This window comes from Stegodyphus dumicola, chromosome 4 (assembly GCF_044657685.1).
Source record: "Stegodyphus dumicola isolate Sdum_Otavi_A_Nest chromosome 4, ASM4465768v1".
Taxonomy (NCBI): Eukaryota; Metazoa; Arthropoda; class Arachnida; order Araneae; family Eresidae; genus Stegodyphus; species Stegodyphus dumicola.
Window position 1 is genome coordinate 101,073,329 of NC_140771.1, and position 14,216 is coordinate 101,087,544.

A 14,216-nucleotide genomic window follows, 5' to 3' on the forward strand; every position below is an offset into this window, starting at 1 on the left:
TTTAATTTTAGGTTTTTCAAGTTCGAAAAATAACTGGAAAAGATGCTGGAAAAATATTTGCTATGAAAGTTCTGCGCAAAGTAAATTCTTCATCATTTAAAAGATTCTTTAAATTCAAATTAATACATTCATGGTATATTTATCGTATGTAATTAATTTTATTTACAATATTTTTTGTGATCTTTTTTAAATTGATGTTGCAATTTAAAAAAGCATTTTATATAAATATACTGAGAAAGTGGGAAGGAAAGTCTAAGTATATTTCTTTATTTGATCGAAGTAATGATAATACATATATATCATATACGAATATAAGTATGTAACTTATTCTCATTTCCTGTCTGGACTTCTGTGAATGTTAATATTTATATTTAGTAAAATTTATATTTGTCAAGAGCTTTATAAAAAAGATAGAATAATTCTAGTGAAAAGAAATAATATCTTTCATATCCTAGTTATTTGTTCCTTTTAACAATACACTGTAGCAGTTCATATGATTGTTCAAAGGTACTACTATTTTGGAATGAGTCTGTATAATCACATTTATTCATATCTAGGACCATAGTTGATACTCTAGCATCAGTAGATGTCATATTTTAATGCTGAGAGCTAAATTAAGTTAAATGGAGTTATCCAATCAAATCACAAGCATGCAGTTTATGGAACTTAAATCAGGAAATTCAGAACCTAAGATAGCAAGGAACATTTGTAGCATTTGAGAAGGTGGCATAAAGAGTTAACTGACACATTTTCTCGATAAAGGGCACGTTTTGGTTATGCACCTGCCAGCGTTTTGGCAGTACTGTTCACACACATATACTCATAGTTCCCACATGGTGCTGTGGCTGGGTCTCAATGTGTATCACGTCTTTTTCATAGGTGTCGAAAAATGTGGCTGGTGCATAATGGAAAAGTACCTGATAAAAAAACAAATCCTATACATAATCTACATTTTGCAGATCAAGTATAGGGCAGGAATGGAAAGTAGTAGCCCTCCTGACAGTTGCTGTATAGTGTATATCTGCTGGCAACATTCAGTAATTTTTTCTGAGATAGGGTCGTAACATGACATTGATATTTTGAAAATGTACAAATATTTGAGAAACTTTGAAATAGATAGTATCCATTGGCTTCAAGATAGAGCATATGGCTTTATGACAAATATGACATGCTGAAATTTCTGACTAGTTAGCTAGAGAATTCTGTTTTCTTTTTGGACTTATGTCACCAAAAATCATTGCTTCTTTTGATGTTTGAAAAACTTGAGAGGGCATTCAGTAATTAATCAGCTTTCATAAGCTTTAGTTCAGCTGAAAGTTTTTTAACCTCTTGTGGCTTATAACTTTTTGAATCTTTTGTAGGTTAGTGATAAATTCTGTAATGACATAAATTGCAATCATATGTAATCACATAGATTTCACTTTTTGTTATAAATTTAATTTATAATCTACTTTTAATAATATTTTGGTAATTTTTTATTTTTATCTTTTACTTTCAAAAATGAAATGCAGATTTTAAGCAAGTTCAAATCTTATTTAATAGTTAAAGTTTTATTGTTATTTATCACATATCAACACTAGGTATTGTTTCTATTTCAAGAGAGATTCAAAAGAGTCCAATTTGGGGAATTTAGAATGGTTATGATTCATTTTAAGTTTACATTTCATACGTATGCATGAATCAATACACTCTGGGGAGAAGTGAACCCCTCTCCCCAAAACCATTATCCAGCCTAAATGAAATTTTGCATTTATGATATAGTTGAGAAGATAAGTGTATGGTTACAATACAAAATGCTTATGTATAATTGCATCACAAATGTTATTGTCAAAGCATGAAGTCCCCTCTGATGACGATATGTTCAAACATATAATTATTACACGTTCTCAAAGCAACTTAAAAATTTGTCTGGCATTCTGCAGTTATTCTATATTGCTGATATTCTGTGGATGGTGCACTTTATGGTCTAACATATCTTTGACATGTTTAATTAGGGAATTATCAGGGGATTTTGACAAAACAGTAGACATGTGGTATATATCACTAAGCATTGTCTTTAGAAAAATATCTTCTTAGACATGTGATGGGAAGTAAGGTCTGTTAGGTGCATCTCTGTGTTGTTAGATTACTTCTTATAACTAAATGGTTCAGCTGGCATATATGACAGCTCTCTACATCATTATGCTGGGAGTTAATAGTAATGTGTCACTAAATAGTAAGCTGCAAATATGTGTGCTTGCTGGATCTGTGCCAGATGCATATGTGACGATCATCTGCCTTAAAGTAAAAACAGATTTCATCACTGAAGATAGTGCTATGCAATTCAATGCCTGTTCTTGAGTTTTTTGCGTGTCAATTAAAGATATATGTTGGTAAATTAATGCAAGATAATACAAAATCACTTATAAGCAGATGTGAAAAATATACAGATATTAACTTTGACTAAAATATTTTAAAGGAAATGCTATATTAATTTTTTTATGACTGTTGTTTTACTGCAGTTATGGATACAAATAGGAAAATGTTGTATCTTGCATTATTGAAAATAAATTTAGGTAGTATTAATAAGCAGTGTAATAATTTAAGGTGTAAACATCAAAAAATGTAATAGAAAAAGTTCTAGAATGCTGCTTTATTATTTAAAAAAAAAAAAAAAAAAAAAAAAAGAATGGAAAAGGGGGGAGGATGCATAGTGACATTTTAAAATAAAGTGAAATACTTAAAATGCAACTATCCTTAATTTGGTAAGAGGTTAAATAGGTTATTTAAAATTGAGAAATGAATTACAACTCCTGTCTTTTTATCAATTGCAAATGTATTTTGATAATTAATAAGCATTTCTAACTTGGCATATATTCTTCTGAATATTTTCAAGGGCTAAATAATGTATAAATATGCAGATATTGCTAAATTAGAGGAACCAACTTTTGTGCATAGAAAACATCATAAAAGGTCTGAAATATGATGCCAATTGTGCCAGGTATTCATAGCTCAAGAAACAGTAGAAATTAAACTGTAAGAAGAGGGAAGAAAAAACGTTTTGAAGAGAGCAGAAACCTGAAGAAAATAGTAATGTGAATTCAAATTGTTTGTATTATAATATTAATATGCTAGTAAAATAAAAGTGCTTTAGCATTCATATAATATTTCAAGGTGTGCATACTAATGAGGATTCTAACTAAAGCCTGCTGCATCTATAAGCACATTTAACGGTGTTCTGTAACTCTTAATTCTGATAACATTGTCATAAATTCTGAGCAATGTGGTACTGGCCTTTTGAGTTCCACTCAGTAGATGGAGAAGAGTTGTGTTTTTAATTATATTATTCAGAATGTCATTTAGTGCACTTGCATATAAATTCAGTTTCTAATTTCTGATATCTGCTAATGTGTAACACATTAATACTATTAATGTGTAGCACATTAATATGTAACATTAATCAAAGCTGCTTGTTCTTAAAGTGTCCTGTTATTGCTTTATTAATTTATTCTAATTATATTTAGAACAATCAACTTTTTAAAATAATTTATTACCTGCTACATATTGCCTCCTTACACTTTGTTTAGGCCAGCATTGTAAAAAATAAGAAAGATACTGCACATACAAAGGCTGAGCGTAACATATTGGAAGCAGTTAAGGTAAGTGCAGTGATATTTTATTTATATCGAATATTTATCTGCAGTTTTAATTTTATCTTGTATTTAAACTTATATGGAATACTTTTGTATGCAACTGCTAATTTTATGTTAAAGTATGGTGGAAAAGGGGTTTAAGAAGTATCACTCTGTTAGTTTTTGTATAGTAATTTTGTATGTAATTGAGCACTCTTAAGAGACCAAGAAGTTATCTGAATGGGATGATATTTGGCAAATGTTGTATATTTGCATGAGGAGAAAACAATTAAGATTTCATCAGAAGATTGGAACATCTTATTCAAGAGATAGAGATTCAAGATTTATGCAAAATAAAGCTACATATAGCAAATGTGTGAAAAAGGCATTTACTTACCATTGGCCTTTATTAAACTTGGCATTGCCTCGTAGAGTTGATGAATGACCTGCAGGATGTTTACGCCAGATTCTTTCCAATTATTGAGTTGCATCACCAACATTCTGGAACTGTCAGAGGCACCTATTCATCAGAACCCACATATGCTTTTCTGAAAAAAGATCTGGTAATCTAGCTAGCCAGAGAAGTGTTTGACAAGCGTGATGACAATCAGTAGAAATGGATGTGATTTACTTCGAATCTGTAATCTTCCATAGTAGACAGACATGGAGTGAGCTCGATCAGTACAACCCACTTAGGCCATTTCAAATTATTTTCAGATATAAATGCATCAAGAATGTCAAACAAAATCTGAACTATCAGGACTAAAAGCAAATATAATCAGGTTAAGAAAATGAAATTTTCCATGCAAATGCAAATCATGCCTAACCAAACTAACAATCAAATTGTAAACTGTAAACACAGTTACAAAGCTAGCTGAACAAACTGATAACACCTATTTAGATAATCATGATATGGATACCATAAGTGCAGAAAATGATAATGACACTAATAATGTTTATAATACTCAGGCTGCCATTGATAAAACAAAAATCCAGGATCTCCCCAATCACTCTGAAAGAGGGTAAATTGAGTTGGGTAGAAATTAAGGTAAAAACTCATCAGAATAAATTCAAATTCTATGGCAACCAAATCCCAGGAGCCATTAAAGTATTCACTGAAACTCCCGAAGGCTATAAAGGTATAATTCAACTTCTAAATAAGCTCAAAGTAGAACATCATTATTACATATTGCCTGATGAGAGAGATATCTAACTCACTCTTAGAAGTGACTTAGAAGTCTAGTCACTTCTAAGTCTCACTAGTTAGTCTTAGAAGTGAGATATATCTCACTTCATCAAAGAAGGTAGGCCTGGAATATATTACTGTTTCTGTGCTCTTACCCTACTATGGATTTATGTATTTTACTTCACCCTATAACCCGCCGCAGCACATGCTGGATACCATTTTAAAGAATATTCTGAGGCTCATAAAGCCATCTATTCTCGCAGGTGATTTCAACGCTAAAAATCAGGAGTGGCTGTGTAGAAAGACAAACCCGAACAGTGAGAAGTTTATCAAATTCATATGTAATCAACCTGTTTACTTTTATGTTCCAAGTGAATATACATACTTCCCTGAGCAGCCAAATAAAGGGGATATTTTAGATCTATTCATAGCCAACACTCCCATCCCCATTTACGTGGAGGTCATACGTGATTTAGACTCATATCATGTACCAGTTGTTGCCATGCTCAAAAAAGAGAAAGATATCAATGTGGACAAAAAGAAGATCACAAATTGGAAATGCTTCACTGACTACCTAAGCAAGCAGCCTTTCAACGTTACTAGACTCAAAAACCCGTAGGATATTGATTTTGCTATCTATCAACTCTCCACCACTATTCATAATGCTTATAACAGAGCCACTACCACAGTACCTGTTAATAATTATTCTGATAAGCTTCCCCCCCCGTATATTAAGGAATTAATTAAGGAGAGAAACAAAATGAGAAAACAATAGCAAAGGTCTTGGGACCCCAATGTCAAAAAGGCCCTTAATAAATTAAACAGGAGTATTAAGCAAAATATCATTGTGCACAGAAAGGAGATACGGGATGATAAAGTTGCAGCCTTTAATGAACCTAACAATAAGGAAATAAGGAAGCCTAATAAGGAAAAGGCATCTGTGCTTGCCAAACACTTTGTAGAACAATTTAAACCCAATGACAATCCCAGCGATGTAGAGCTTGCGTACCATGTGAGGTATTATGTTAAAGACTGGCTTGCTGCACATTCTAAGGAGAAGGATTTACAGCTCGCTGATCCTAAGGAAATTCAAGATGTCCTTAAAAGGCTTAAAAATAATAAGGCCCCAGGGTACGACAACATTACAAATGTTGCGATCAAATTCTTACCACTAGGCACTATAACTAAATACACTGGTATCTTGAACACTTGCCTCACAAATGCTTATTTCCCCATGTCCTGGAATAGCGCTAAAATGATAGTACTACCAGAGCCAGGCAAGGACACGACCAAGCCAGAGGGTTTCCGCCCTAGTAGCCTTCTCCCGGGTTTTGGTAAAATACTTGAGCGGATTATTCTGAAACGCATGGAGCCTTATCTGGAGAAGCTTGCTTCCTATTGAGCAATTTGGCTTCCGTCGCTCGCTGTCCACCACCAAGCAGCTTGTTAGGCTCGCTGAATACATTGGCAGCTCTCTACATAATCATCAGACTGTCGCCTTACTCATGCTGGAGATGGCAAAAGCCTTCAACCGTGTCTGGCATGAGGGGCTTTTTTTTAATCTTATTAACCACGGCTTTTCGCCTGCTCTTGTCAGGATTATTCATTCCTTTTTGTGTGGGCGTAAATTTCACGTTTCTATAGGAAAGGACTGCTCGGACTTTAAGAGAAATAGGGCCGGTGTCCCACAAGGGAGTATTTTAGGTCCTGTCTTGTACTTATTTTATATCGCAAATCTTCTAAGGGCCAAATTGGATTATAATTATTTTCTTGGATGCTACGCTGACGACACTGCACTAGCAGTGAAGTCGGCAAACCCCAACTTTGCGATCCGCGAGCTGCAGAGCATTATACTGCAAATTGAGCACTGGTTTTGCAAATGGTGGATATGTATCAGTGTGGATAAGTCCCAACTACTGATTATAAGGAGGAAGCACTCATGGACTAATAGCACTGAAAAACTTATGCTTTTCAACACTGAGGTTCCCCGTGTTAACAAGGCAAAGTATTTAGGTATTGTACTCAACACCAAGTTTAACTGGAAGGACCACATTATGCACATTCGTAGGAAAACTATTGGCGTGATTCAAAGTCTCACCCCTCTACTCAGTTATGATTCAAAATTAGACTTATGAAGAAATAGGCATCTCTACATTTCGGTCATCAGATCCATTTTCTCATACGCCTCGCCTGCATGGGCTACTATGAGGACTACGGATTTGGATAAACTGCAAATTATGCAGAACAAGCTGCTGCGTATTATGACTTATGCACATTACTACGTCTCAAACAAAATTCTACACACGGATGTTAAAATCGAGCCTGTCCTAAATTTTCTGCACCGGATGAACAGTAATTTCTTTAAGAAAGCAATTAATTGCCCACGCCTCAAGAGTCTTAAAGTTCTTGATTATATTGTCCTAGAAAAGGACCGTGAATTCAGACCACTGGCCACCCACCTATCCCGGGACGCTAACTTTCCGACATAGCTTGCTTTCCGTCTGTACATATGTATATAGCCCACCCTTTTAATTTAAACTTTGCCATTTTAGTAATGGTGGAATCAACAGAAGTGGTGGTCATATCATTATGGAGGTATCTAATAGGCAGCCATTCTTACCTCCTATGAGGGGACAGACAATTTACATCCATGGCTTCTCCGGGATTCGCACCCGCACCCTTGTATCATAGTCGGCTCCCCTAACCACTGTATAACTGGGTGGCTCTTCTGTCATGATATAGAGCTTCTTACATTTGGCTGTTTTGTAAACCACCTTATAAAGTGCTAGCAAAGACTGCATCAACTTTTACATCAACTCAACACTGTACTTTTATACGCAATACACATTCCGGTTTCTCTTCACCATTCATTTCTGTTGATGTGAAACTAAACTCTAAATAGCTGTCATTATATTTACAATGTTTTTGTATCTTCATACTCCTGCCAGTGGTTGAAGGCATACACTATTACATTTATTACTGTTAAAAAATCAGTCCATTTTCATAGATACAAAAGCAAAAAATCACAAAACTATGTAACTATGTAAGACAACAAACAAGAAGTAACATAACACTAAGTATATTACATGAACTAATTTATATCACTGTTCAATTATATGAAGCTTTGAGTTTAATTTCACCAGATTTAGATTATTAACTGACTGACTGATTTGAGCCGACAACGCTAACTTGAGAACACTGGATGTAATAGAATTTGTATGCGTCTTCCATAGAATATAGTTGTACTGTTTCAAGGTGTCATTTTATCAAAATTACACTATGAAATACGAATATTGTTGAGCAGAGAGAATGGAATGAAAAGAAATGTGTGAAACGATAAATTACATTTCATGCAGCATTTTATTTAAAAATTTGCTAATATCATGTCAGTCATCTGATAACAATAGTAGACTCCCCTTTTTTTGGCATTATTGGCCAAAAATGCAAATTTCAGCAACCCTGACTTCATCCTCACACTCAATGAGAAAAGCAATTACTGCATTCATTCATTGACCAGGAAGTGAAGAATGACATCTGCTTCATCTTTGACATATGTGTGCAATTTCAGAACCTCATAAGGTTTGAAAACCACTATGCAGCTCTGCTAAGATTATCATTATGAATGTTTTTGTCAAATTTTGGGAGCATTTTCCTAATAAATCTGTCAACAAAATTGTTAGTTTTGCTGCTGATTTGACTGCCATTTCCGTCACATGCATAAATTGCATGAAATTCAAATGGAAAGAAAATGGTGGATTTTCAACTCGGGGGGGAAACAATGACCTCCAAACTTCAGTACACGCAAACCTGAATCAAACAACATGATGAGATTAACTTTACCAACAATACAAAGAAAATGAGAAGGTGCAGCTTTGAAGTCTGATTCACAAAAAAATTCTGTGTGAGTGACTTTAGTTTTATACAGAGTAAAGTAAAAAAAAAAAAAAACTGCCCAATAAGAATAGATATTTTTAGTGTCTCACTTTGTTTTTTGTTTAGTTAGGCTAAATATTTTGGATCAATTAATTTTGAAGCTTTTACAATATTTCGTGGCACCTCTGGGAAGAGGCCACAGCGCAGTTTCAGAACCACCACTTTAAATATTTTTCTCTGAGCTGTGATTTTTCTTTTTCACTTTTTTTTAAATGTAATACAGACAATGCTTATTTCTGCAAAACTAATCATTAATAATCACTGATGGAACAGCTTATTATAAAAGAAGTTAGAACTTCTATTCTACTCGATTATTTGGAGGTATTGAGTGATGATTTAGGCTATTAAATTGTAAAACAAAGAGAAATTGTAGTTGTTGGATTAAGTATAATAAATTCTAATGAAAATGAAGATAGGAATAATGAGAAATAACTAGGATTAGTGAAGAGAAGAAAGCATTTAAAGTAGTTTACTTTAGAATGCAGCAAACCAAAAATGAAAAGAAATCTCCATATTATGAATATTGTAAGCATTTCCATAATTTAATTATGAAACTCATGCTTTGTGTAGGAACCCTTAAAAAGAGTGACTTTTTTTCCCAGTTCTGCAAATGGGGGCATTGACAGGTGTTTTCAAATGATTTAATAGAACTATTTATGTAAGCACATGCTTTGCAAAATAAAATTACGATAGGCATATTATGAAATTTTTATAATTTTTAGTATATGTTGTATTTTTAAGTAGTGTTCATTAATTTAGGTAACTGTGATTTGCTATTAATTTAGCTTAATGGGGGCACCTTTGCATTTTATGTGAATTAATTAAATATTTCATTTTATGTAGTATTTTAATAGAATATTTTTTCTCCCTACATTTTAAATTCTTATTTAAAATTTGTTTTATTACAGCATCCTTTCATAGTTGATCTGCACTATGCTTTTCAAACTGGTCGAAAATTATATTTGATTTTAGAGTTTTTAAGTGGAGGAGAGTTATTTATGCATCTTGAAAGAGAAGTTATGTTATTAGAAGACACAGCTTGGTAAGAGACATTATTATCATGCAAGCTAATGGAAAAGTACATGTTCCTGTATCATAATATGATATTATTATATATTTAGTTAATTATTTTTTATATAAATCAGCCGCTAACATTTTTCCCCTGCTTATTGTATTTTTTCCTTAATTTTATCAATTCTGGAATCTTTTAAATTGCATCTAGCAGTTTTCAAAGAGCTAATTCACATATTAAAAATAGAAATTTTGCTTTATTGTACTAAAATTTTGACACTTTTTTTTAAATGTAGAAATGGCATGTATGTAACAAACAAATATTTATTTTTTAATTCACATAAATGATGTGATTAAAATTTGCAGAAAATTCAAATTTTAAATATTGTAAACGGTACCATTTGAATCTGTTTGGGAGGCATTGGTATAAATATTTAAGAAATTAACCAAATGAGTATTCATGATGTTTTCTACTGCAGGGTACTATTTGGCGACATTGAAAAATTTTCATTTAGCTGATGCACCAAGGACAAAAACAGTTTTCAAAATGGGTTTCTAGTGATTTTGAGAAAAAACATGGATGCATAAAATTTCAAATGCAAAAAATAGCAATTTAAAATGAGATAAATATAACTTAAAATTTATATTTACTTTTCTTCATGATCTGCAAATGGTTTCAAAAAAATTTTAAGGCTTTGGAAACACATGATAGAAGTTCTCCATGTTGTTTCTGTACTTCGTGCACCACATAAATTAATGAAATAGGAGTGAAAGACCTGTATTGTATTTGTGTTTTAGTTGAGATATAAAGTCACAGAAAAGTTTTTACTTTTATGAGCAAAGACTATATATTTATCAGGTAGCTGCAGAATCCAAAAAATTATTAAATTATTTATTCAGAACTCATTCTGCATTTATATTATCCAATGACATAAGAAGCATATATGTTTAACTCATAAGTATATATATTTTCTGTACAGAGACACACGAACAAAAGAAAATTCTGAAATTTATTTTAAAGTTCATGTGTAAATTAACAGAGAGAAAATCGAGCATGAAATAAGTTAACATTTTTGTGTCAAAGAAGAACCTAGTTGAAGGTTTTCATAATTATGCAAAACCAATCATAAATAAAGGATAGCCAGATTTGGCACATTATCACCATTTTGGTAGTTTTTAACTCAAGGGATATATTATTCTGATATTAAGCCAATTATTCATGTATTGAGCTCTTTTCTAAATGAATCAAAATGTTTCTTAAGCAAAGCATTTTCATTACAATGTTTTTGATTTTCAGCCAGCTTTTTATTATTGGTGAATATTTCAAAGATATTAAAAAAAAAGAAAAAACAAAGTATACCACTTTTTTTTTTGTGACAAGCAAATTTCTCTGCCTTAATGTTTTAATATCTTTATTATTATTATCACAGCAAGACTTTTTTTTATGTGCAAAATTACTTTGTTGTTATGGACCAAGTTTTGTGTTGATTATTTATTGAAAGCTCTAAACTGTATGATGAAAACATGTGATTTCAAATAGCCCCACAACAAAGAAACTGACAAAAGAGGAAGCTCGATAGCTGGGCATGAACAACTAATAAGTTATTTGGAATCAAATGCCCTTACGAGGAAGACTACTATGTAGGTCTTACTAATATACGAGGGAGACTTAATCTTGCGTGAATGTAATTAATGTTATGAGATTTCATTCCCTTAAATATGATACCTTGTTCTCATATATCATTTTCAGGTAGTAGTATATTTCCTAGTTGTTTCCTGCTTATGACTTTCAAAAAAGGAAATATAGGGCAGTGAAGGTGGATGCAGCGAAGCTGTATCGTACACTTATGTGCAGCAGGTCTTCTCTGTGTACACTTGGGACTGTCCTTTGCCTGTATTTGACAATTATGGATATTAACTTAGTGCATTTTCTGTGATGAAAAATATATTTTTTATTTCTATGGTGTTTTGAGAATCCATTTTAGATAAACAACAATTTTTCTCATTTCTCCAACTGGCAAATTCCTCTCATTTTTGAATATACTTGGTTTCAGTTGATAGAATGATTACAAGATATAGGAACACAATTTGAATGCACTGTGCAAGATCTGCAAGACTAATAAACTTGGTATAGTGATTATTCTTACAGCTTCCCAATCACTGATCACTAATTGCTGTCACAAGTTATTTGGACACAGCCAGCAGTGTCGCTTCTCTTGTCCATAGTGCAGTTTTCCTGAAAGCTGCTCAGGTTTTGTACTGACCGAACGATTTGGCCCTGGCATGTTTTCATCTATTTTTGAGTACAAAACTAATAAAGCTAGAATGGCTGATTTCATGCTTAGGTTTTAATCAGTTAATGTCTTAGCAGTCAAACTCAGCTGACAACGACCCACTATTAACATACATAAACATTACAAAAATCAAAGTTTTTGTTGGTGGAGAAACCCTAATGTGCATACCTCGATTCATTGGTGAAATTTTGAACTAATTTTCAATTTTTAGTTTTTGAAAATATGAGTTCATGTTATGAATTTGGATTTTTTGAATTTTAGTGCATATCTGTCTAAAACGTGCTCCATCTTTTGAACAAAATGCAAAATTCCCTTTTTCTTCCTAAAGCAACAATTGCATCTAAAGACTTTTATGTCATTGTCAGCTTGGAAGAAACCATGAAATAACTTCAAGAGAGTTTAGACCTTCAGTCTGCTATAAAAATTGAACTTAGCAGTTGTGCTTATCTTCTACAACTGCTAAGTTCTGCATTTTATGTGAAAAAACAAAGGCTTTATCATGTAAAGGTACTAATTTAAGTTGCCATCATCATCAGTGCTGTTAGAGAAATGGGATCATGTACTGTGTATTAACAAGTCCATGGATTTTCTAAAAGTGTTTTGATCTGGTGAAAGGGAATAGTTTAAGACAGCTTGCCACCTTCCTTTGTTTGAAATATCCCGCTTCAGGGTAGAGTCAACAAAAATGGCAGCTCAGAGCTGTATTTCTTTGATGGATGTACTGTAACTGATCACTTACTTACATGTAATTCTGTAATCTGTCATTGGAAAACTAAGTATGGTTATAGCAATTATAGGGGTGATAGACCCAAATTTTTTGGTAATGGGATGGCAGTGTTGATCCTCAGTGAATATATATGATACCAGAACATCTGGAGCAAAAAATATCACTCTGATGGATTGGCCAACTTACCATCTGAGCACCTGAGGGATACAGCACCTCATTGCAGCATGCCAAATGCCTTCCAGACCCTCCAGGATCTGAGAAGTGCACTCTTAGAAAAAGAGTATGCTGTTTCACAAGACTTGATTAGCAGTTTTATTAATTCAGTGAAGATGTGAAGTTTGCTTTTCTGTGTATATATTATATTAAAGAAAGAATGTCACAAAACAGAAGAAATCACTTATCCATTTTAAAATTTCCATAAATCTGACTTAAATTCAGTATTTTGAAATTAATCAGTTGGCAAACATTTAATGTTAAGTTTTTTTTTTTTTTTTTTTTTTTTTTTTTTTTCAAATTGTTTGTAATCATTTTCAGTAAGTATTTTCAATAATCTTATCATTATCTTTTAATTTTGACAAGTAATCTGTTAAAATGTAAATTGCAAGTTATCTGTGATATAAAATTTGTTAGCATATTCAGAAACTTAGAAATGTCTTGTAATTTGAACAGTTGTTGTGCAGTTTGGATTAACGAATATTTATCTGCAATCCCACATTAAAATATAGGCTCTTTATCATTTGTGACAAAAAAAATATTGGAATTTTTTATATCTTGGTTATGTAATCTCTATATGCTGGCATATGTGAAGAAAAATAAATATAGCATTCCACAAAAGTTCAGAAACACTTTTAAAAGTTTATCATAGCCCAAAAAGTAGCATTACAAAATAACAAAGTACATCATTTTAAAGAGTAAAATTGTATATCATATATAATTGTATAACACTATATATGGTATCAGACAATCGAAATCTTGTCACATATGGCCTAACGTGCAGGGTTGCCACGTTACCTGGAAAACTGGAAAATTTCAGGGAATTCGAAAACTGACCAAAAATGTCAGCTAAAAGTCAGGGAATATAAACATTTGAATCAAAATCTGCAAAAGTCAGGGACTTTCATAACGGCGATCCAAAGAAAAAGCGATTTTTGCTCCAACGTTCGAAGCGATCACTTTCTTGGCGAATTATGTATCGCATGAACGTCATTCAGGCAGCTGGTGTAGAACTAATTTTCATAGTTCGAGTCAGATTGTCTTTTAGAAAAGCAAAGCAAGTTTTCAGTAATCAAGAGACTCGCATGTGCAGTGCATGTTGAATGAAAGAAAGTACCTTCCCATTCTCGTATAAAGCAAAATTGGTTTAATCCTAGTGATTTGGTGACATTATAATGAGCTGTAAACTGGCCGTTTTGATGTTGGCGACAATTTTCAAAATCGTGCCAAGACCATACCAT

The 14,216-nt window shown here is 32.7% G+C and overlaps 1 protein-coding gene across 5 annotated transcripts in view; it reads left to right on the forward strand.

Moving 5' to 3' along the window:
- The window catches only part of LOC118202508 (ribosomal protein S6 kinase beta-1-like), a 98,076-nt gene that overhangs the window by 24,320 nt on the left and 59,540 nt on the right, over positions 1-14,216 (forward strand). For all 5 annotated transcript variants that reach the window (XR_015040730.1, XM_085815279.1, XM_085815282.1 and 2 more), the window contains 3 exons: positions 12-80; positions 3,567-3,638; positions 9,639-9,772. Coding sequence is in view for 4 of the 5 variants with exons in the window: in XM_085815279.1 (XP_085671405.1) it covers positions 12-80; positions 3,567-3,638; positions 9,639-9,772 (275 nt within the window). In the remaining variant the exon portion in view is untranslated. The remainder of the gene's footprint in view (positions 1-11; positions 81-3,566; positions 3,639-9,638; positions 9,773-14,216) is intronic.